The sequence below is a fragment of the Gorilla gorilla genome, chromosome 17, assembly GCF_029281585.2.
Source record: "Gorilla gorilla gorilla isolate KB3781 chromosome 17, NHGRI_mGorGor1-v2.1_pri, whole genome shotgun sequence".
In the NCBI taxonomy this organism is placed as follows: domain Eukaryota; kingdom Metazoa; phylum Chordata; class Mammalia; order Primates; family Hominidae; genus Gorilla; species Gorilla gorilla.
In genome coordinates, this window is record NC_073241.2 from 52,767,140 (window position 1) to 52,787,867 (window position 20,728).

Here is a 20,728-nt window from a genome sequence, read left to right on the forward strand (position 1 = left end):
AGCCTAACAAGTAGGTGGGACTGCAGACGCACACCACTTCACCTGGCTAATTTTATTTTTGTAGAGATGGAGGCCTCACTATGTTGCCTAGGCTGGTCTCAAACGATTCTCCTGGCTCAGTCTTCCAAAGTGCTCATCTCTTTTTTTTTTTTTTTTTTCTTAAAAGGAACTAGTATATTAGATTGTAATAGAACTACTTTCTATCCCCCGGAGATGATAAAAAGCCCCTCATTTTCTTAATCTTCAGTGCTTCAATTTAGTGACAAAGCTATAAATGAAGCAAATCAGTACTGTTCTTTCAACCGTGGGTCATTTTTGTGCAAGGTGAAGTGGCCATAGAAGTAAAAGGATCAAGGACAGTCTCGAGATGAAGAGAGGCAGCAAGCACTTTGCTAAGAAACGGGAAATCCATAAGGGACATAAAAAGCTGTTCTGCAGCACTGCTGGTGTGAGAGCTGGCTGCCAGATGACGGACTCCTTCATCTCAGTGGCAGGGAGGAGCTGCCCTGCCCGCTGACACTCAGATCCATTCAAGGACTGGCTCCAGGCCTTTGCGAAGCAGACAGATCAGGCCTCCAGAAAAAACATCAACAACTTCCTAATAAAGTAGTCTGCACCATCATGAAGCCCCTGGATGGGTTTTTTCTTTTAGAAGAAATTTTTTTACTCAGTATCATTTATCATTATCAAATGACCATTAGTATGAGTTCAAATACTTGAAAAGAATGCCTCAGGATAGAATTCCCTTTCAGTAATGTCCTTCTATTGTGCCACCCTTTTAAGATGAGAACTCTTACCTATGTAACTGAGTAAGACGGGGAGAAATATTAATCCGTGAGTGGCTCCCAGTAAGACCATGGCCAAATACATCCTGAAGTAGAATATCTGGAAAATTTGAGATTTGGCAAAAGCCAACACCACAATCCCTCCAAATTTTGTAAGTGTGATTCCACTGAACACCTAAAAGAAGAGATACTGTGTTAGAAACCACTTTTACCAACCTGTAATTGAACAAAAACACTTCCTTACAAGGATTTCTCCCAGGTTCAAGTGATTCTCCTGCCCCAGCCTCCTGAGTAGCTGGGATTACAGGTGCACGCCACCACGCCTGGCTAATTTTTGTGTTTTTAGTAGAGATGGGGTTTCACCATGTTGGCCATGGTCTCGAGCCCCTGGCCACAAGTGGTCTGCCAGCCTTGGCCTCCCAAAGTGCTGGGGTTACAGGCATGAGCCACCGTGGCCAGCCCTTATGGGGATTTCTTAATATTCAAAGTTCAAAGCAATGGGAACTGAACCCAGGTAGCATCATCTACTACCTAACACTATTTTATTTGCTGCCTTATGATCCTGGGGGAGAGGTATGACCAAGGTAAAAGCTGTGTATTCTGCATCGTGTCTCCAAATTGATTATCTTTCTTTATATTCTCAGGTGAAAACTTAAATATTTAAAAGTGTTACGAAACAAAGTTTTAGTTTTTACTCTTTACCAGGTATTTTCTACAGTGGTAAAGAGATAGGCTAAGCCAGGGTGTAGAGTTGAACCAAGATGACTCTCCAGGCACCAACCGCACATCACACGCTGGGTTCTGGCCCGGGCTCCCCTGCATTTTAAATGGGAAAGACTGCCAGCTCTCTCATGTTTAACTTGTCTGTTATTTTCCTGCTTCAGCACACTGCCACCTAAAAAGGAGCCGTACCAACAGGTACAGTTCCACAGAACATCTGTTCTGTCCACGATGTGGCAGCTAATTCATGAATTGCCTGAAAGCTTGCAATCCTTAGGAGCTGCTTTGTAAGTACAGGATCCAGACTCTTTAGTCACTGAGGAGGATGCTTTGTGGTGCAACTCTGCCGGCGTGGCCCTGCTCAGGGTACTCACGGAGCTGCCCATGTGGGCGAGTGCCTCTTCCGCGCGCTCCACGCGGCTGCCTTTCGTGCTCACCGTGAACGCTCTGGTTATGTGGCTGCAGAACTCCACGGAGATGCCACAGCTCTGAAATAAAGCACTTCCTTTAGGATGGCTCTCTTCCTGTTGAAGACCCTAGGCAGCCACCCCGTTCTGAGGATGGGTGCTAATTACCAGGGCACCCTGGGTGCTAGAGGAGGCCAAGCATCCCATTGGACTTACAAGGCCTCCATCACACCAATCTGTACTGTACCAGGAACTTTTTGGGGCCCTCTCAACACACAGCCAAAAGCCTGGTTTTCTGTGGCACGTTTGTGTTGACCAGGAGAAATTGCTGGAACCCCTTAAGGTCACCCCACCCGCACCGAGCTGGCGCATTGTCACAACTTCTTTTCTTGGACCTCAGTGCTCCCCTATCTGAAGCAGGGCTCATATCTGAGAGTACGGATACACTGTTGTATTTTCCATGAATATCTTCTCGAGTGCTCTCATCTTTAATGATTAAAAGTACCTGATAACCACATAGGAGGCAAAAGGCACTGGTCAGAGAGCTCCTGGGGCGGGGTGCAATTTTCTAAGTAAAAAGTGAACATCCTGCTGTCATTAGGCTACAGGCTTGTGCAATCTCTAAAGAATAACAAATTACAGGCAGACTAGCCCAGAACTAGGCCAGGAAATCACATTTCCATGGTCAGAGGCACCATCAGGTATACTAGTATAGCCGCAAGGAATGGGACAAGAGAAAAAATTGAACAGAAATTCCCTGTAATGTGCCTGTGCTCCCAGATGTCCAACTCAATGCTCGCTCCCTCTATGCCCTGTCCCACCACCATCCGGCACTCCTCCAGCACTCATCCTGCCTCTCCATGTGTGCCAAGAGCAAGCGCCAGACTTGGTATCTTACTCCATCTTTAGGGTTTACATGGAATCTGAGACAGCCAATTCCCCTAAGTGAAACAGGAGCTAGGGACAAACTGAGACTGGATGAGGACTCACCATCACCAGGTTGACCAAGGATACAGCGTTCAGACTGATGCCCCAGAGCCACATAACTCCAAACATGTTGACCAAGACCATGGCGATGGTGGTGCACATGATGACTGCAGACCAGAGCTCACAGCCCAGGAGGACCATGGTCACCAGAAATATCGCGCCCAGGGACACACCGAGGTTGAAGATAGTGTCGTCAATGATGGTCAGGTACTGTTCGTAGAAGACATAAAACACACTGGAGAGGAGAGGGGAGGCCTCGTTAAAGCTCGCTCTCACTCCCGAACACTGCGTGTTCATCCTGTCACCACTGCCAAGTGGTCAGACTCCTTTGGGAAACATCCCTTGCAGAAAACCTTGCTGGCTGTCTACAAGACTCACCGAAAGCAACTCACTTGACCTCTCATGGCCACTGACCACCCAGAGAAGGGCCCAGCAGTGATGCAAAATGTATATTTTTGATAAAGTTTCTGTTTATAAGCCCAATCTATGCTATTTTATAGACATTTACAAAGAGCATTCCACATCATTCTGAAAAAAAACAAAAAATCCTGATCTATCCTGAGACACTACCTCAGGCTCAGCGGGGTCCGCGCAAGGCCTGAGGAAAACATGCTTTCATTTATTTTCTGGCAGAGCTAACCGGCTCTTAACTTCTTCCAAATAAATCCAGGCCTTCCTGCTTTAAGCGAGATCATGGGGAGGCAGGAAAAATAAATCACTTGTTTCTCCTACCTTTCTACAGTTTCTAAATTCAGTATTTCATACATAATACTTTTCTTGCTGGGAAAAAAAACCCCTAACAATATAAAAAGTCTACATACAGGCAGCATCCCAAATAACCAGCAGTTAGGGATTCTGGTCCATTGTTGGCCAAGAATGTGGGCCGAGCCCTGCTCTGAGCCACCTGCTCTCCAAGCGCCCCCTGCCTTAAGCCATTTTCCAGTGTGTGTCTCTTGCAGCTGTGCAGTGGTGCAGAGATCAAGTTTTGCGTCTCTAGCCCTCAGGCCTTCATAGAGACTTTAGATTCTGAACTCCTTTGCCCAGCACCCATTTCCTTTGATATACTGCCCTGTGCTCAGAATGGAGCAGGGGCCAGAACCCAACCTGAAAATCAGCATCTTGCCAAGGGAACCCTCCCCACTCCCACCCAGTGTAGGCCCTTTGCTGGGTAAACCCCATTGAAAAAGGGCAGGCTTTACCTGTAAGGAAATACTCTGTAGGCACTGCCGTTAATGCCCATGGTTTCGGTGACATTACTGGCTATAAGTCGGGCTTTCTTCAGAGCGTCAATAAAGTCAGCAGAGGTCTGCAGCACAGTGTGGTAGGTCATGAAGTACGTGGCTCCGACCCTGGTGCCATTGCCAAGGATGTTAACTGCAGAACTATAGGCAGCATGTCCCCTGAGGAAAGAATCCTGGGTGTCAGAGAGTCCAGGTCTTGCAAAATATCAGCAGAATCTGAGCACTTGAGGCTAAGCAAAATCACCTGACCCTGGGCTCAGAGGTCAGACCCAGCTGTACATTTCAGGGATGAAGAAGGCCCCCAGATAAGGGAACACCAAAGCTTTAGCTTGTTCTCTCCCAGACTGGCTTTTTTTTTTTAATTTTGAGACAGAGTCTTGCTCTGTAGCCCAGGCTGGAGTGCAGTGGCGTGATCTCGGCTCACTGCAACCTCCACCTCCTGGGTTCAAGCAATTCTCCCTGCCTCAGCCTCCCGAATAGCTGGGATTACAGGCACCTGCCACCACGCTCAACTAACTTTTGTATTTTTTTAGTAGAGACAGGGTTTTGCCATGTTGGCCAGGCTAGTCTTGAACTCCTGAGGTGATCTCAGGTGATCCGCCCACCTCGGCCTCCCGAAGTACTGGGATTACAGGTGTGAGCCACTTCGCCTGGCCAGATGGGCTTTTCTCGATTGCTCTGGGTTCTTTGGTACATAGCTGCTGTTTCTCCACCTGGTTTCATGTATAATCAAATGTACAGGGTTTAACTCAGTCCTGTTGTGTAACAGGAAGCAGGAAAGGGCAAGGGCCCTGGGAACAACCTCAGCCCTGCCACTTACTGGTCATGTAACCCCGAGCAAAATGACCTCCTCTGAGCCCGTCTCCTCTTCTGTGAATGGGTATATCACCACCTACTCATAGGCTGCGTGATGAGAAATGGAATAATGTCAGGGAGCGCCTGGCATGATGCTGGCACCCTGGAGGCTCCCCAGGAACGGTGGCTACTGCCTTCAGAAAAACTGAATCTACTTCAACTTATTTTACGTAGGCCAAAGCATCCAGTCAGTGAGTAAATCAAGCTGCAAGATTCATTTCTACTTAACTTTTAGGGGGAGTCATCCCATGATACCTAGAATAGGTCTCAAAGCACATGCATGATATAAATGATTCACTGATATGACTCTGGTCAGATGTATGTTCTTATGAAAAACCTAATTTCAGGGTTTACCTAACATACATGGGGATACTCATCTTCCACCTCCCAAAGCTTCCAAATCAAGGCCAGAGACTTCTGGTCATCATCACTATTTTTGGGCCATATATCTGGCTTCCGTGGGTAACTGGCTGCCTGGCTGGATGGGGGAGTGAGACATGGATGGGCTGGCAAGGAGCATGACGAGGCTAAAAGAATCGCAACCTTAATGTGGGATAATGTTACTAAAGCTAAGATCACGCCCCAGCTGCCATCAGTACAAGTGAACAGGCCGAGTTCCTTCAGGCCTGGATTACCAGCAGGCCGTCCTCTCCCTCAGCCCCGCTCGGAATGTGCACAGGAATCTGCGTTCATTCTCATGCCCAGGGGGGCCAGGACACAGAGAGAGCATGAGATGTGAATGCCCACGCTAAGACAGAATCAGTTGAACACTATAAGGCATTTTCTTAAAAAGGTGTTTTCGGTTTTCCTGCTTCCACCAAAGGACCAGGACAGGGTGGGGCGGAGAAGAGACGTTCCCATGCAACTGTCTTAGCCCAGTCCTCTCCTAGTTTTCTACTGCAAATTAAAGTTGCAGTGGATGCTTATCTGCAATGGCAGCAGCACTTACCCTTTGCCACACTTCGGGTTAGGGTTATCCGAAAGGAACATGGGCAGGAATCTCATGAAGTCTCCCCCCTGAGGCCTCTGTTTGCCTTCCGGAGTCAGAGGCCTGCAGCGGACGCAGGCAGGGTCGACCACTGGCGGAGACATGCAGGGAGGACTGTTAGAAGAATAGGTCTCCAGATTTTTTGTAAAACATTTAAAGGTACTGACAGTGAGGGGCATTTACTTTCTTCTCTATCGATTACTTTCCTTACTAGTGAGGGATAATCTTTCCCCTTATCTAAAAGCTTCAGCCACATGTCACTTTCATAGTTCAATGAATCTGAAATACCATTTTCATCTTAGGCATACTATGCATCATTTTCTGCCCTGAAGTAGATCTCCTCCTTCAAGTATGGCCTTGACTGGTCAGAGCCCGGGGCTTCTATGTTTTTATTAAGAAAATTCCAGGGCAACCTCGATGCTCCTACAAAACCACAGGGTAAAGTGATAAAGAAAAGCCCTCCTCTGAGAAGCTAAGGCCAGATACCAATCCTGAGAGGCAATCGCTGGAGTTAGAACAGGATGAGAAACCTTATCTGGAAACCACACTCCGAACATGTGGACCTTGTTCAGCCTGCAGCCCAGAGGGTGGCTGTCTGAGCCAGGACCAACATGACAATTTCAGAATGAATGACTGAGGAAAGGAATGATGACACAGGGAGACCCAGCTTTGATATACAAATAGGTATAAACTGAGGCACGATGCAAGTGATTTTTAAATGATAATTTGAAAATTTTTCAGCAAAACGGGAAAGATTTGGTAAAGGAGAAAGTACCTGAAGCATTGCAGAACTGGTCAGTGATACTGTCCACTCGACAGCAAGATGACTGTGGCTTCACCCAGTCGAAATAATCGTCGATCCAGGACGAGGGGGCGAAGCCTATTCGGGTACTAGAGAGGACAGACAGGGTTACTGACCTGCTCCACAGGGAGGAAGTCTTTAGTTTCAGTACTTTTTCTTAAAACCTAACTTCCTTTTCTACATTTTATACTGCTAACAGTCAAAAGAAAAACTACATGAGCACTTAATGAAAAAAGCCTTCAAAGTATTAGGTGGTAAATTAGTCCTTTCAAAGGTTTTGTTAAGGTAAAGCCAGATTTAACATACATTTTGCATAAAAACAACTTTTCCAAGAAAGTCTATTTTCAGTGAGACATTTCAGGCCTGAGCTGACTGCCTGGCTGAGAGCCTCCTCCGCTGCTTCTGAAGTACAAGACAAGGTGGTACTGACTAGTTGTCCAGCTGCGCCGCGTTAAATATCTGCTGCACCAGGGAATCATTGTTGCAGCCCATGCCGCCGCACACCATGTTCTGCCCCTTGGAAGAAGTGTAGTCGTGCCCTTCCTCCAGGACAAAGTACACAGGCGGACCCGCATGCAGGTACTGACTGATGGATTTGAAATAATCCACCACGTAGGAGTCCTGAAAGAAAGATAAAAGAATAGGAGAGAGTGAACACTCTGATAGTAACTAAGCAAGGCGAGGATCACGGAGAATAAGAGGGTGCCAGGAGGTTCCTGGCTGAGATGCCTCCAGCTGGACTCATGATTCCTAACACTGCCAGTCTTCCCCCCAGGGCCGCAGGGTGCTCCTCCTGCTAGCCCCACAATCAGGAGAGCATCTCATAAAGTAACCTCATAAGACTGGTTGTTCATGTTCTGCAGCTGTGCCCAGAGGGGCTCAGTCAGAATGCCAGACAGCCCACACCAGCAGTGCACTGGGACAGTTCTCCTAACCCTGGAAACCCTGTCACCATTCACAGTTAGAAGCAGGCACTTGCTTGAAACACCCACGTGCATGTTTTGAAAAATGTATTCATCATCAGCTAAAGAAGTTAAAAAAAAAAACAAAAGGAAGTCATCTTACATCTGGCATCGAAAGAGACTGATCCAATCCAATATCTACTTTGTTCAGGACTGCGATGCTGAATGACAGAACACCCACAAATATTGCTATCTGGAACAACAAATGAATCATAAGACAGAGACTGCTTAGTAAATAAGCTTACGATCAGAAATAAAATCTTAAGCACACACAAAAAGCAGGATTTTTTAAAATGGAAAAGCTTAAATGACAGGCTAATAGGGAGTACAGGGCAGTGGGTGAGACCACAGCACCAGGAGTCCAAATTCCTGGGTGCAAATCCTGACTCTGCCACTTATGGGCTGAGTGACTTGGGGCAAATCACTTCACCTCTCTTGGCTTCTATTTCCTCATTATTAAGAGGAAAAATAAAAGTTTCTTTGCAACTTTCTGTGAATCTGAAACTATTTCAAAATAAAAAACTTAAAACTCTTGTTTATATGGACTGATAAAAGTTCACGGGAAAAACATTTTATCTACTGTTCCATATTTGCTTTTGCTTTTTTTTTTTTAGATACATTTTAACAGATTTAAGAATCTCCTTCCCAGGCTGTCTGGCTTCTTAGAAGGCGTGTGATAATCTGTTTCAGTGAGAGGAAAGAGAAAAACCACAGATAAGCGCATACCACAATTGGTCTCATCCAGTCCTTTAGCAGAAGTGGAGAATAGGAGTTTTTGAAGAAGCGAAACAAACAGCTCTCTGAGGCCTGGACGCTTGTTCCATCTTCAGCACCTCTGACACAGCAAAAGATGTCTAGCCGATTTTTCTGAGGGGACAGAGGGAAACAAAGGTTATACCCGCTAGCTGCTTCCTCTAGATTCTAGACTCAAATTAAATAGACTATAATCCTGGCACCAACTTACCTCTTGACGTTTAATGTCTAACCCCAAGAGACTCACGAAACAGGTAATCTGCAGAAGAAAGTCAATGAAGACTGCCAATCCCGCAAAGAGAGAGAACGTGTGCACAGCTGGCATCACGGACAATGCTCCTGCCGGGGAGAGAAGGGCTCTGTGTCACTTCTGTTTACAGCCGGGGGCTCTCTGCAGGTCTTATGTTCATGTGCATGTACAGATACAAGGAGCCAGCACAGGCCAAATGCATGAGAAGGCATGCTGCGGCTGGACATTACACCAGAAGTGGGACAGGAGGTGATAAGCCAGTGCTTTTCAAAGCGCACTCAGCACCAGACCATTTGGGAAGCCCCATCCTAGTTATGACAGGAATTCAACCCCAATTCTACTATACTCAGGTTCACAGCAAATTCACACACATTAAAATTTGAGAACCACTAATACAGGCCATTTCTTATAGTACTTTCTATGCTTCACTGTAAGAAATGGACAGTATTTTCCATTTATTACATCAACACTACTAGCCTCCCAGTTTAGTTAAGAGGTAATCGACAATCGAGTGAGGATCAAAGGCATGAGGGTAAGACTTGGAAACTGCAAACTGGCAGCCCATGAATCAGATGGTTCCTGTTTAGCCCACACTGTATCAACCCATCTTAAGATTAAAAAACTTTTTTTTTTTTAATAAGTTGCCAATATTTAACAATGGCATTTTACACAAAAATCTAGATTCACAGCTTTGGTTCGAAGAAAAACAACAACAACAACACAGACCTTGTAGCACTGGGTTGGCCACACATAACTGTCTTTTTAGATAGGACACGTGCACTTGGGGTGCCACAATCCCTACTCACTCCTACTGTCCCAAGGTCACTCCAACCTTGAGGCACAGTCTCTGCTGCTATTATCATCACACTTGCACTGGTTTTCTTATAATAGTAGTGAAAAAAAGAAAGTTTTTTCTTTTTTTTTTTTCCTGCACCTGTGTTTGTCAAAAGGAACTACAGGGCTACAGGTTTCAAAAGCACATGGCTTTGTGGAGATGAAGAATAACAAGCTAGCAGTGTATCTGTGGTGAAAGACTACCACCTACAATGACCTTACAATGGCCCTGATTAAGCTGACCTCGCAGCCACGTAGGCACTGCAGTTTGTGGCCCGTGGATGGTCTTCTTTGGACTGAGTGATTCCAGTCCAGCCTCCCCTATAGTGGACAGAGTCACTTTGCTCTTACTACACTTCAGACATGGGGCAGACAGCCCCACTAGTGGGTCTATTTGATGATTCTCTATGTGAAAGAAACACAGAAGTGCTGACTTTGTTCCAGCTTATTCTGGCTCCTTGTAATGTGGTGAGTCAAGAGCTTCTGGTCATTAACAAGGCTGCTTCCCCAATGAGTTGTGTGCACAGAAGAGAAAGACTGCCTTTGAAAACAACGGCAAACATCTTGTAAGCGAGTGCCTGTGGATTTGGGAGCTGCTGCTTAGAGTGTCATGTGGAGAAGGATTCAGTGGCTACTCAAGGATGCCATTTTCAACTATCAACATTCTCAGTGGCTACCAAAAGGGGAAAGTGGCAAGACGAACTCTAGGTCTCTTTCACCCTGAACCCCAACATCAATGCTGTCCTGACAGTTAAATGAGAAGGAAGCCACTTGCAAAATCACACCTAAGTTACTGCTGCCAATTTTTCTGTGGTCCAGTGATACTTTCCCAGTGCAGAACAAAGCTTAAAAAAAGGAGACAACACGGGCTGGGCGCGGGGGCTCACGCCTGTAATCTCAGCACTTTGGGAGGCCGAGGCAGGTACATCACCTGAGGTCAGGAGTTCGAGACCAGCCTGGCCAACATGGTGAAACCCCATCTCTATTAAAAATGCAAAAAATTAACTGGGCGTGGTGGTACGTGCCTTTAATCCCAGCTATTTGGGAGGCTGAGGCAGGAAAATCGCTTGAACCCGGGAGGTGGAGGCTGCAGTGAGCCGAGATTGCACCACTGCACTCCAGCCTGGGTGGCAGAGTGAGACTCCGTCTCAGAGAAAAAAAAAAAAAAGAAAAAAAAAAAAAAGGAAGCAACACAAAGGGACATGTTCAGGTAGCTAGCTCCTTCTTTCTCCAGGCTCAGCAGACTACAGGACTGGTAGGATTGAAAGCATAATTACCTAAGAAAAATGCTACAGCCTCAGAAAAGGATGACAGGAACATACTGGGAGCCACTTCTCCTAGGACCCTGCCCAGCTGCTGATCCAGGGTTTCCCCTTGAAGACGTTCATCTCTCTTAAAAAAAAAAAAAAAAAAAAAAATTATGCGACATTAAAATTTCTCAATAACGACGCCATTTCTTGCTGCCTTGTGTTAACTCAAGGGTAAAAATAAATGATTAGTAGACGATTAGCAGTGTCTTCTAAGCATATAAACTTCGGTGGGGGACTCCAATGTTCTCAGAGTATTTCTGCACTACGGAGCTAGGTACCAAGTGAGAAACTAAAGGGAAAGCTGAGCCAGCCACATTATCAGGAAAACACTCGGAACACAGGCGGCAGGGGACTGGACCAGTGACCATCACTCTCACGTGCACTGAGTCTCCACCCAGGTTGGGTCTACAGGACGACCGAGACCACCTTCTACAGCAGCGGGACACGTGTTGATCTTTTGCCTTTTTAGTGGCACCTTTGGGCAAAATGAATCTAACATTCTATACTATGCTGAACATCATTTTAACAGCAGTCGTACCCAAAATCTTTTCCAAAAGTGTGTTAGCCCTTCTTGTACACATGATACTATTTAAAATGAAAAGATACTATTAAAAGACACTATTTAAAGATACAATTTAAAACACAATTCTTACTTTATATCTACTATTTCAACAACCAAAAAGAGGGGTGAAATTCTTGGTCCTAAGATGTCCACAGCAAGTCAAGACGACCGATGAGCCACACAGGGAAAGGAAACAAAACACCCTCACAGGCCACACTCACGAATGCGGAGCCCAGGAGCCATTCACAGACCCTGAAACTTGAACAGATGCTGAGCCCTGTGAGAATATGGAAGTATACCTGGTAGGCCTGCACCAGAATGAAGATGTTGTCCACTCCAACAGCCAGCACCAGGAACGGGATGACTTCAATCACAATGAGGGTCAAGGGCAACCCAATGTAGCTGAAGACACCCAAGGAGCAAGCCACCGAGCTCAGCACGATCAAGATGCCCGCGATGCCTAGTGAGACCTTCGAATCCACCTGAGAGGGGTGACAGACACAATCACCAGTTAGTTACAGGGTTGTCTGTCCCACTTGTTACTAAAAGGTCCTCCTTTTTACTTTACAGGGCTGTATTAAACCTAGAGTTGAATGTACAATTCTGTGTTTCAGAGGGGACTTGTAAACATTTCTAGGTCTGCCCGGGCAACACACGTTATGAGTTTGCATTCTTAGGTGATGGACTGGACAAATAAGAAAAAACTGGATTATGTGAAATAAACTTTAAGATAAACCAAAAAGTTGGAATGAAGAAAATAGATGTAGGCAACAGAAACGTTACATACAATTAAAACATGGGGGAATTTATGGCAGTTTTAAACATAATGGAATAAGAATAAAGAGGCAAAAATATGACGTTACACTGTGCACTGCTGTTAACCTCTAGAACATACACACCCCCCTGGCTTACCAGAAGCCTGCGACAGCTTTTGATGTGCCCCAAGGCTAGGGAAATATATAGAAACATGATGGCATAGCTAATTACAACGGTGAAGACATCACTGTCACTTTCACGATTTAGTTCATCTTCAATACTTCGTTCAGCAGTGAAGGAAATGGTCAGATTGGGATTCTTGTAGTTTTTCACAAAATTAATAAACCTAAAAGGTAAGCAAAATGTTATATTTTTAGTTTAACTGATAGCTAAGTAAGAAACTTCTTCCTAACTTTCACGATACAAAGGCCACGTTTTCTTTTTTTTTGTTTTGAGAGGGATTCTCGCTCTGTCGCCCAGGCTGAAGTGCAATGGCGCAATCTCAGCTCACTGCAAGCTCCACCTCCCGGGTTTGAGTGCTTCTCCTGCCCCAGCCTCCTGAGTAGCTGGGACTCCAGGCGTGCGCCACCAGGCCCGGCTAATTTTGGTATTTTTAGTAGAGACAGGGTTTCACCATGTTGGCCAGGCTAGTCTCAAACTCCTGACCTCAAGTGATCCACCTGCCTCAGCCTCCCCAAAGTGCTGGGATTACAGGCGTGAGCCACTGTGCCAGGCTCAAAGGCCATGTTTTCTTAACCTTTATCCTGCATTAGGATCCTTTGTTTGCTTTTGTTCCTGTTTTGAAATAGAGTCTCGCTCTGTTGCCTCGGCTGGGGTACAGTGGCACTATTACAGCTCGCTGCAGCCTCGAACTCCTCAGCTTAAGGGATCCTCCTGCCTTAGCCTCTTGAGTAGCTGGTACTACAGAGACGTATCCCCATGCCTGGCTAATTTTAAAATTTTTTTGTAGAGATGGGGTCTTTGCCATGTTGTGCAGGCTGGTCTCAAACTCCTGGCCTCAAGGCATTCCTCCTGCCTCCACATCCCTAAGTGCTGGGATGACAGGCACCATGCCCAGCCACTGCATTAGGGTCTTCCACACTGGAGACTATCAGATTACAGCTTAGGTTCCATACATGCTGAATTAAAGTAAGTTTAGGGCTGGGCTCAGTGGCTTATGCCTGTAATTCCAGCACTTTGGGAGGCTGAGGCTGGCAGATCACCTGAGGTCAAGAGTTCGAGACTAGCCTGGCCAACATAGTGAAAGCCCGTCTCTACTAAAAATACAAAAATTAGCCAGGCGTGGTGGCAGGTGTCTGTAATCCCAGCTACTTGGGAGGCTGAGGCACGAGAATCACTTGAACCTGGAAGGCAGAGGCTGCAGTGAGCTGAGATCATGCCACTGCACTCCAGCCTGGATGACACAGCAAGACTCTGTCTCAAAAAAAAAAAACAAAAACAAACAAACAAACAAACAAAAAAACAGAAATGCATTCAGTCTACTAAATCAAAACCACAATGAGATACCACTTCACACCCATGAAGACAGCTAGAATCACAAAGTCAGATAATAAAAAGTGTTGACAAGGATGCGAAGGAATTGGAAGTTTCATGGACTGCTGGTGGTGACGTAAAGTGCTATAGCCACTTTAGAAAACGGTCTGGCAGTTCTTCAAACTATTCAAGGTGGACTTACCCTATGACTCAGCAATTCTACTACTAGGTATGTACCCAAAAGAAATGAAAACTCACATCCACAAGAACTTGTACTCAAGTGTTCATAGCAGCATTATTCATAATAACCAAAATGGAAACAGCCCAAGTGTTCGTCAGTTGATAAATGCACACAATGTGGTATATGCATACAATGGAATGAAAAGGAATGGAGTACTGATACGTGCCACAACATGAATGAACCTTGAGAATATTATGTTCAATGATAGCCAGACAAAAAAGTCCACATATTATTCTATGCACATAAAAGTCCAGAATAGGAAAATCTCCAGAGACAGTATTTTAGTGGTTGCCTAGGGCTGTGGATAGAAGGATGAAAAGATGGAGGGTGTTAGTTAAAGGGTACAGAGTTTTATTGTGGAGTAATGAAAATGTTCCTAAAATTGACTGTGGTGATGGCTGCACATATACGTGAATATAGTAAAGCTATTGAATTGTACGCTTTTTTTTCTTTTTAAATTTTTTTTTCTTTTTTTTTTTTTTTTTAGAGACATGCAAACATTGCCTAGGCTGGTCTTGAACTCCCGGCCTCAAGTGAGCCTCTTGTCTGGGCCTCCCAAAGTGCTGGGACTACAAGTGTGAACCACCATTCCCAGCCTGAACTGTATACTTTAAGTGGGTGAACTGCATGATACATGTACCATATCTCAGTAAAACAATTTTTTAAAAGTACTGGAGGGCATAAAGTGCAACCTGGCCTCCTAAGTCCTCTCTTCCCATTCTCTAGAGGTCACAAACACAGTTAATTTCTGAGGTCATTTGCTTGATATTTTTTTCTAAGCATGGACAGCAGCATAAACGATATATATTTATACAAATATACATCATGGACCATTTATTTACTTCACTGTCTTTTATGACAGCACAATATTCTATTGTATTCATTCCTTATTAAATACATTCAGCATGCTCCCAAGTTTTGCTGTTAGAAAACAATGCAGGTGGCTGGGTGCAGTGGCTCACACCTGTAATCCCGGCACTTTGGGAGGCCGAGGAGGGCGAATCACCTGAGGTTAGTAGGTCAAGACCAGCCTGGGCACCATGGCAAAACCCTGTTTCTACAAACAAATACAAAAATTAGCTGGGTGTGATGGCATGCACGTGTAGTCTCAGCTACTCGGGAGGCTGAGGTGGGAGGATCACTTGAGCCTAGGAGGTTGAGGCTGCAGTGAGCTGAGATTCAGTCACTGCACCCCGGCCTGGGCAAAAGTGAACCCAGTCTCAAAAAATAAATGAAATAAGTAAAAACAATGCAAGGAACCTTTTTTTGCACACTTTTGCATTCCTGTGGAGGGAGAGCTGTTTAAAGCACCTGCTCAAAGGTAAATGTGTTTACAGTTTCTTCTTAGCATCATTAGCACCAAGTGAACAAAACTACGTAACTCAGATCTGCCATTGGTTAATTTAGAAAATGAAGTTTAAGTGCTTGCTGCAAGTGTCTAGCTTCCCACAATGCAAGGACAGTCTGCTCACACCCATGAGTGACTCACTCTTTTTCCCAGGCCTGGGCCCTCTGGAGCTTCTCTGTATCATTATAGTAATTATTGACAGGGAAGGTAATCACAAGGGCAGTGGCGTTATTGTAGTTTTGATCTAGAAAGGAAAAATGTGACATCAAAAAGTAGATTACAAGCATGCAGAAAATTAGACACATACCAGGGGAAAAATCTCAACACAGATTTCTCACTGGAGCTATGGACTGTATCTCTGGGCTCTAAGAATTAAACAAGAGTTTGCTGAAATAGTCTTTATGTACTTCAGTTAATGAATAAAAAGGATTTTTTATCTGAGGTAGGCATGGTTATCATTCAGGAAGAGTAACTCTTTTTTTTTTTTTTTTTTAAAGGATACAGTACATGCATGTTAACAATTTCAAACAAAACAGAATTTATTGAAAATTCTCTCCTTCTCCAACATCTATTTCATTGTCTTAGTTCTCCTCCCCATACTGTGACCATCTGCGAATCTTTCCAGAGCCACTCCACACACACACACAAGCAAACACACAGATTCTTCCCCTTTCCCTCTTAACCACACAAACAGTAAAATACTATTCTGCACATTACATTTTAAAATTTTGTATCTTGGAGACTGCTCCATAAAGAGTTTCCTTATTCTTTTCCTACAGTATTTTCTGGTATACTTTAGCCAATCCCCCCCAACTGATGAGTAGTTTTGCAATTTTTTCTATTACAAAGTTACTATAAATAGCCTATAAATATTTTAATGTGTAAAACACATACTTGTAGAAATAAATCTTTTTTCTTTTTTTGGGGTGGGGGGCCTGACAGGGGGACAGTGTCTTGTTCTGTTGCCCAGGCTGAAGTGCAGTGGTGCAATCATGGCTTTTTGTGGCCTTGACCACCCGAACTCAATCAATCCTCCTGCCTCAGCCTCCCAGTAGCTGGGACTAAAGGTGTGCACCACCATTGCTGGCTAATTTTTGTATTTATGTAGAGATGGGATTTTGTCATGTTGCCCAGGCTGGACTTGAACTACTGGGCTCAAGCAATCCTCCTGCTTTGCCCTCCCAAAGTGCTGGGATTATAGGCATGAGCCACTGCACCTGGCTAGAATCAATTCTTATAGCATAATCAATGAATCAAAAACTATGTATATTTCTAATTTTGATAAATTCTCCCAAACTGCCTTCCAAAGAAGCTTAACTATTTTTCATTCCTTTTTTTCTTCTTTTTTAGAGACAGGATCTCACTCTGTTGCCCTGGCTGGAGTGCAGTGGCACAATCATGGTTTACTGAAGCCTTGACTTCTCAGGCTCAGGCAATCCTCCTGCCTTGGCCTCCCTTTTCATTACTTTAGTCAAGAAAATATTTACTGAGGCTGGGCGTGGTGGCTCATGCCTATGATCCCAGCACTTTGGGAGGCCAAGGTGGGTGGATCACCTTAGGTCAGGAGTTCAAGACCAGTCTGGGCAACAAGGCAAAACCGTGTCTCTACTAAAAATACAAAAAATTAGCTGGGCCTGGTGATACATGCCTGTAATCCCAGCTACTCAGGAGGTGGAGGCAGAAGAATTGCTCGAACCTGGGAGGCAGGGGTTGCAGTGAGCCGAGATCACGCCACTGCACTCCAGCCTGGGCAACAGAGCAAGACTCTATCTCTGAAAAATAAAATAAAAACCTTTTTTTTTGTATTTCTTCTTTTGTTAACTTTCACATGACCTCACCCACTTTTCTTTCAGGTTGTTGATCTTTTTTTCACAACTTTTTTTTTTTTTAAGACGGAGCCTTGCTCTTGTCGCCCAGGCTGGAGTGCAATGGCATGATCTCGGCTCACTGCAAACTCCACCTCCAGGATTCAAGTGATTCTCCTGCCTCAGTCTCCCGAGTAGCTGGGACTACAGGCACACACCACCACGTGTGGCTAATTTTTTTTGTATTTTTAGTAGAGACAGGGTTTCACATTTTGGCCAGGCTGAGATGAGATCTTTATTTATTAAGAAAATGCTGCCTGCCATGCATACTAATATTTTTGTCCAGTTTTTTTTTTTTCTGGCAAGGTCTCGCTCTGTCACCCAGGCTGGAATGTGGTGCAATCTCAGCTTACTGCAGCCTCAACCTCCTGGGCTCAAGTGATCCTCCCACCTCAGCCTCCCGAGTAGCTGGGACTACAAGCATGCACCACCATGCCCAGCTAATTTTTGTATTTTTTGCAGAGATGGGGTTTCTCCATGTTGCTCAGGATGGTCTCAAACTCCTAGCTCAAGTGATGTGCTCGCCTCTGCCTCCCAAAGTGCTGGGATTACAGGCATGAATAACTCTCGGCCCAGTTTTGTTTTTTTAACTGTATGTTTGTTCTCCACAAATGAAAATTTTCATGTACTCAAATTCATCAGTCTTTCCTTTTCGGGCTTCTGAGTTTTGTGTCTTGCTTAGAAATATGTTTTCCACTTAAAAATTATTTTTAAAAATGCCTCCTGAATTTTCTTCCAGTTCTTACATTTCTTTTTTTTTTTTTTTTTTTTGAGATGGAGTCCCGCTCTGTCGCCCAGGCTGGAGTGCAGTTACTTGATCTTGGCTCACTGCAAGCTCCGCCTCCCGGGTTCACACCACTCTCCTGCCTCAGCCTCCTGAGTAGCTGGGACCACAGGCACCTGCCACCACACCCAGCTAATTTTTTTAAAGAATATTTTTAGTAGAGATAGGGTTTCACTGTGTTAGCCAGGATGGTCTCGATCTCCTGACCTTGTGATCCACCCGCCTCGGCCTCCGAAAGTGCTGGGATTATAGGCGTGAGCCACCGTGCCCGGCCCAGTTCTTACATTTCAATCTTTTATCCATCTGGAATTTATTTTGGTGAAATGAACAAGTCAGAGATTAAAGTCAATTGTTTCCCCTATGGCTAGCCAGTTGCTGACACCATCCCTTTTCCAACAATTAGAAATGGCATTTTCCTCTCTGATGCACAGTAAATTTTAAATACAGATTGCAACTTCTCCCCTGCCACTGAGTGAGGAGAAGAAAACCTATCTAGATTCTTAACTGGCTGGGCAAAACCTGTTGAGCCTGTAATTTGGCTTAAGATGCCAAAGGTGTCACATGAATAATCACCTCATTTTGTCAAGTACAATTGGTTCTAAAGTGCTACAGGAACCAGGAAAGAGCAAACCAGCTGCTCTTCACACTGTAAGAGTGTCCAAATACTCAACTGACTGGCTTAGAAGAAAAAAAATCCATCAACTTTGTTTCTTTTTCCACATACCTCACATACTATCTTTTCTCTATCACAGAGGTTCTTACCTGAGGTCCATGAGCTCCCTAGAGGGTCTATAAATGAACTTCGAAGGCCCATGACCTCCTTCAAGCTGAACAACAATGCAGAGGTTTGCAATTGCATTATTCTGGGGAAAGGTACTTAGCCTTCGACAGCTTCTCAAAGGCATGTGTGACCTAAAAATGGCTAACCCAATCCACTTCTTTTAAATCTGGAATGAAACCCAAACCCAAAGCCAAAGGAGATACTATTCTGGGATTCAAGAGGTAAGAAATTAACAAAACTGCCCAATTTATGAAATCTTCATAATTACCACTTGATGCTAATGACAAAACCGAGATGACTTTATCTAAAAGGAAAAGTCAAAGCTTCTCTTACTTACCATCATAGCCTCCCAACACAAGCCATGGGAACACTGGTCCACCAAACGTACCCAGACAAGGGTCATGGAGCAAACTTGTATCATTCAGAGAGGCAGGAGCCCTGCCAAAAAGTTTAGAAAACACCTCCCAGTTAGAAGGGCCTCAAGACATCAGGGACCTAAACATTTACACAGTGAACATTTGATGAGGCTGGCTGTATTCTAAGGACAACATGGGCCCTGAGGTTTCTCAGTTGAGTAATACAGCTCAGCACTCACCTTTGGGAGCTCAGAATCACTGGGCAAGAGGCAGGCAAATACAGCCCAGTGCCATCAATGGCACATGGTGCATGGTGCTACCCAGGCACAGAGGAGGGAGCAAACACTAAAAGGCAAAATTATAGCCAACAGGAAGAGACTGTACAGACCCAGAGCTCTGAGGATGAGGGGGATTTCACCAAAGAGGGAGGACAAAAGGGTGTCTCACACAATTACAACTGTGGGAGGAAAAAGGGAGGGAGAGAGAACAGTGAGAGGGAATGAGAGCAAGATGGTGGTTTGGCAAGTCCTGTATGCCGGCTATGGCGGCACACCTAATCTCAGCTACTCAGGAAGCTGAGGCAGAAGCATGGCTATAACCCAGGAGTTTGAGTCCAGCCTGGACAACATAGCAAGATCCCATCTCTAAAAAAAAAATAATAATTCAAAGAAAAGATGTCCTGTCCTAGAGCATGGGGTGCCCACCAAGGGGGCTCCTGAAGGAGGGGGCTGGTCTGGGAAGAGTAATGGACAGACAAATGCAAAATAAAAGGACTCAGTGCCAGTTAAGTAGTTTGGATTTTTATTCTGGAGGCACTGGGGAACAATTAGAGATTTCTGGGAAAGAAATGTCATGAGCTGTTTTACAAAGATAGCTTGCGTGGCAAAGTGGAAGGTCTGGAAATGGCAAAGAAACAGGAAGCAGGTGGAACAGTAAGTGGAGATGTTAGCGCAATGGCCCAGGCAAGAGGCAACTGGCAGTGCAGTGCAGACAGACAGTTGGCCAGTGGAGAGGGAACCAGCTTTCTCGGACAGACCATCAGCTACAACCTGGCCAGGTGCTGAGAAGCTTCTGCATACGACCCACCCGTCAGAGCGGATGGGTGATGGCATGAGGGAGGTCAGGTGACCTGCAGCGAGCAGCTGAGTCCCTTCATCCACAGCAGAAATCTGAGAGACCATCCAGAGGCTCAGACCCGTAAGAACCCCATGAGGAAGGCGAGGGCGAGGCAGAATTCAGGGATAAAGCCTCAAGTCTGAGTAACTGGTAGCTGTCACTGCCTTTAAACAAAATGGGGAGAAGAAGCAGGTCAGGGCATGGTTCTGGGCAGGCCACCTGCCATTACTGCAGGACCCTCAGGTGAAAAAGTCCAGGAAAAGCTGGAGGGAGAGGAAAGGGGACAGCGCTAGGGCGAGACTGGGGTTACGAGGACGCGCACAAGCATAACTACAAACCAATTCAGGTCCCTGCCGCCAGGAGCCTGCCACTCCCTGTACCGCTTCCACACTGGTGGGAACCACGCCCGCTTTGAGGAAACACAAGGCTTATGCACCTCTGTCCCCCATCATTTTTGTTGACTTTTATCTTGTGCCACAAAGAGTAAACTATAAAATTTATGTAACATTAAATGGTTGTCCAATTATAAAA

The 20,728-nt window shown here is 45.2% G+C and overlaps 2 protein-coding genes across 3 annotated transcripts in view; one reads left to right on the plus strand and one right to left on the minus strand.

Annotated features, from left to right (window-relative positions):
• RMC1 (regulator of MON1-CCZ1) overlaps positions 1 to 592 on the plus strand; it is a 30,245-nt gene extending 29,653 nt beyond the window's left edge. The window contains exon 20 of the mRNA XM_063699124.1: positions 325 to 592. Within this exon, the coding sequence (XP_063555194.1) occupies positions 325 to 371 (47 nt within the window). The 3' untranslated portion in view covers positions 372 to 592. The remainder of the gene's footprint in view (positions 1 to 324) is intronic.
• NPC1 (NPC intracellular cholesterol transporter 1) overlaps positions 1 to 20,728 on the minus strand; it is a 55,666-nt gene that overhangs the window by 1,061 nt on the left and 33,877 nt on the right. For both annotated transcript variants that reach the window (XM_019014086.4, XM_019014085.3), the window contains exons 10-24: positions 19,063 to 19,163; positions 15,437 to 15,539; positions 12,369 to 12,558; positions 11,756 to 11,938; positions 10,862 to 10,976; positions 8,712 to 8,839; positions 8,474 to 8,614; positions 7,851 to 7,940; positions 7,216 to 7,406; positions 6,759 to 6,874; positions 5,945 to 6,074; positions 4,099 to 4,299; positions 2,903 to 3,134; positions 1,880 to 1,993; positions 798 to 960 (exon numbers count right to left, since the gene is read on the minus strand). In XM_019014086.4, coding sequence (XP_018869631.2) covers positions 798 to 960; positions 1,880 to 1,993; positions 2,903 to 3,134; positions 4,099 to 4,299; positions 5,945 to 6,074; positions 6,759 to 6,874; positions 7,216 to 7,406; positions 7,851 to 7,940; positions 8,474 to 8,614; positions 8,712 to 8,839; positions 10,862 to 10,976; positions 11,756 to 11,938; positions 12,369 to 12,558; positions 15,437 to 15,539; positions 19,063 to 19,163 — 2,198 coding nt within the window. The remainder of the gene's footprint in view (positions 1 to 797; positions 961 to 1,879; positions 1,994 to 2,902; positions 3,135 to 4,098; positions 4,300 to 5,944; positions 6,075 to 6,758; positions 6,875 to 7,215; positions 7,407 to 7,850; positions 7,941 to 8,473; positions 8,615 to 8,711; positions 8,840 to 10,861; positions 10,977 to 11,755; positions 11,939 to 12,368; positions 12,559 to 15,436; positions 15,540 to 19,062; positions 19,164 to 20,728) is intronic.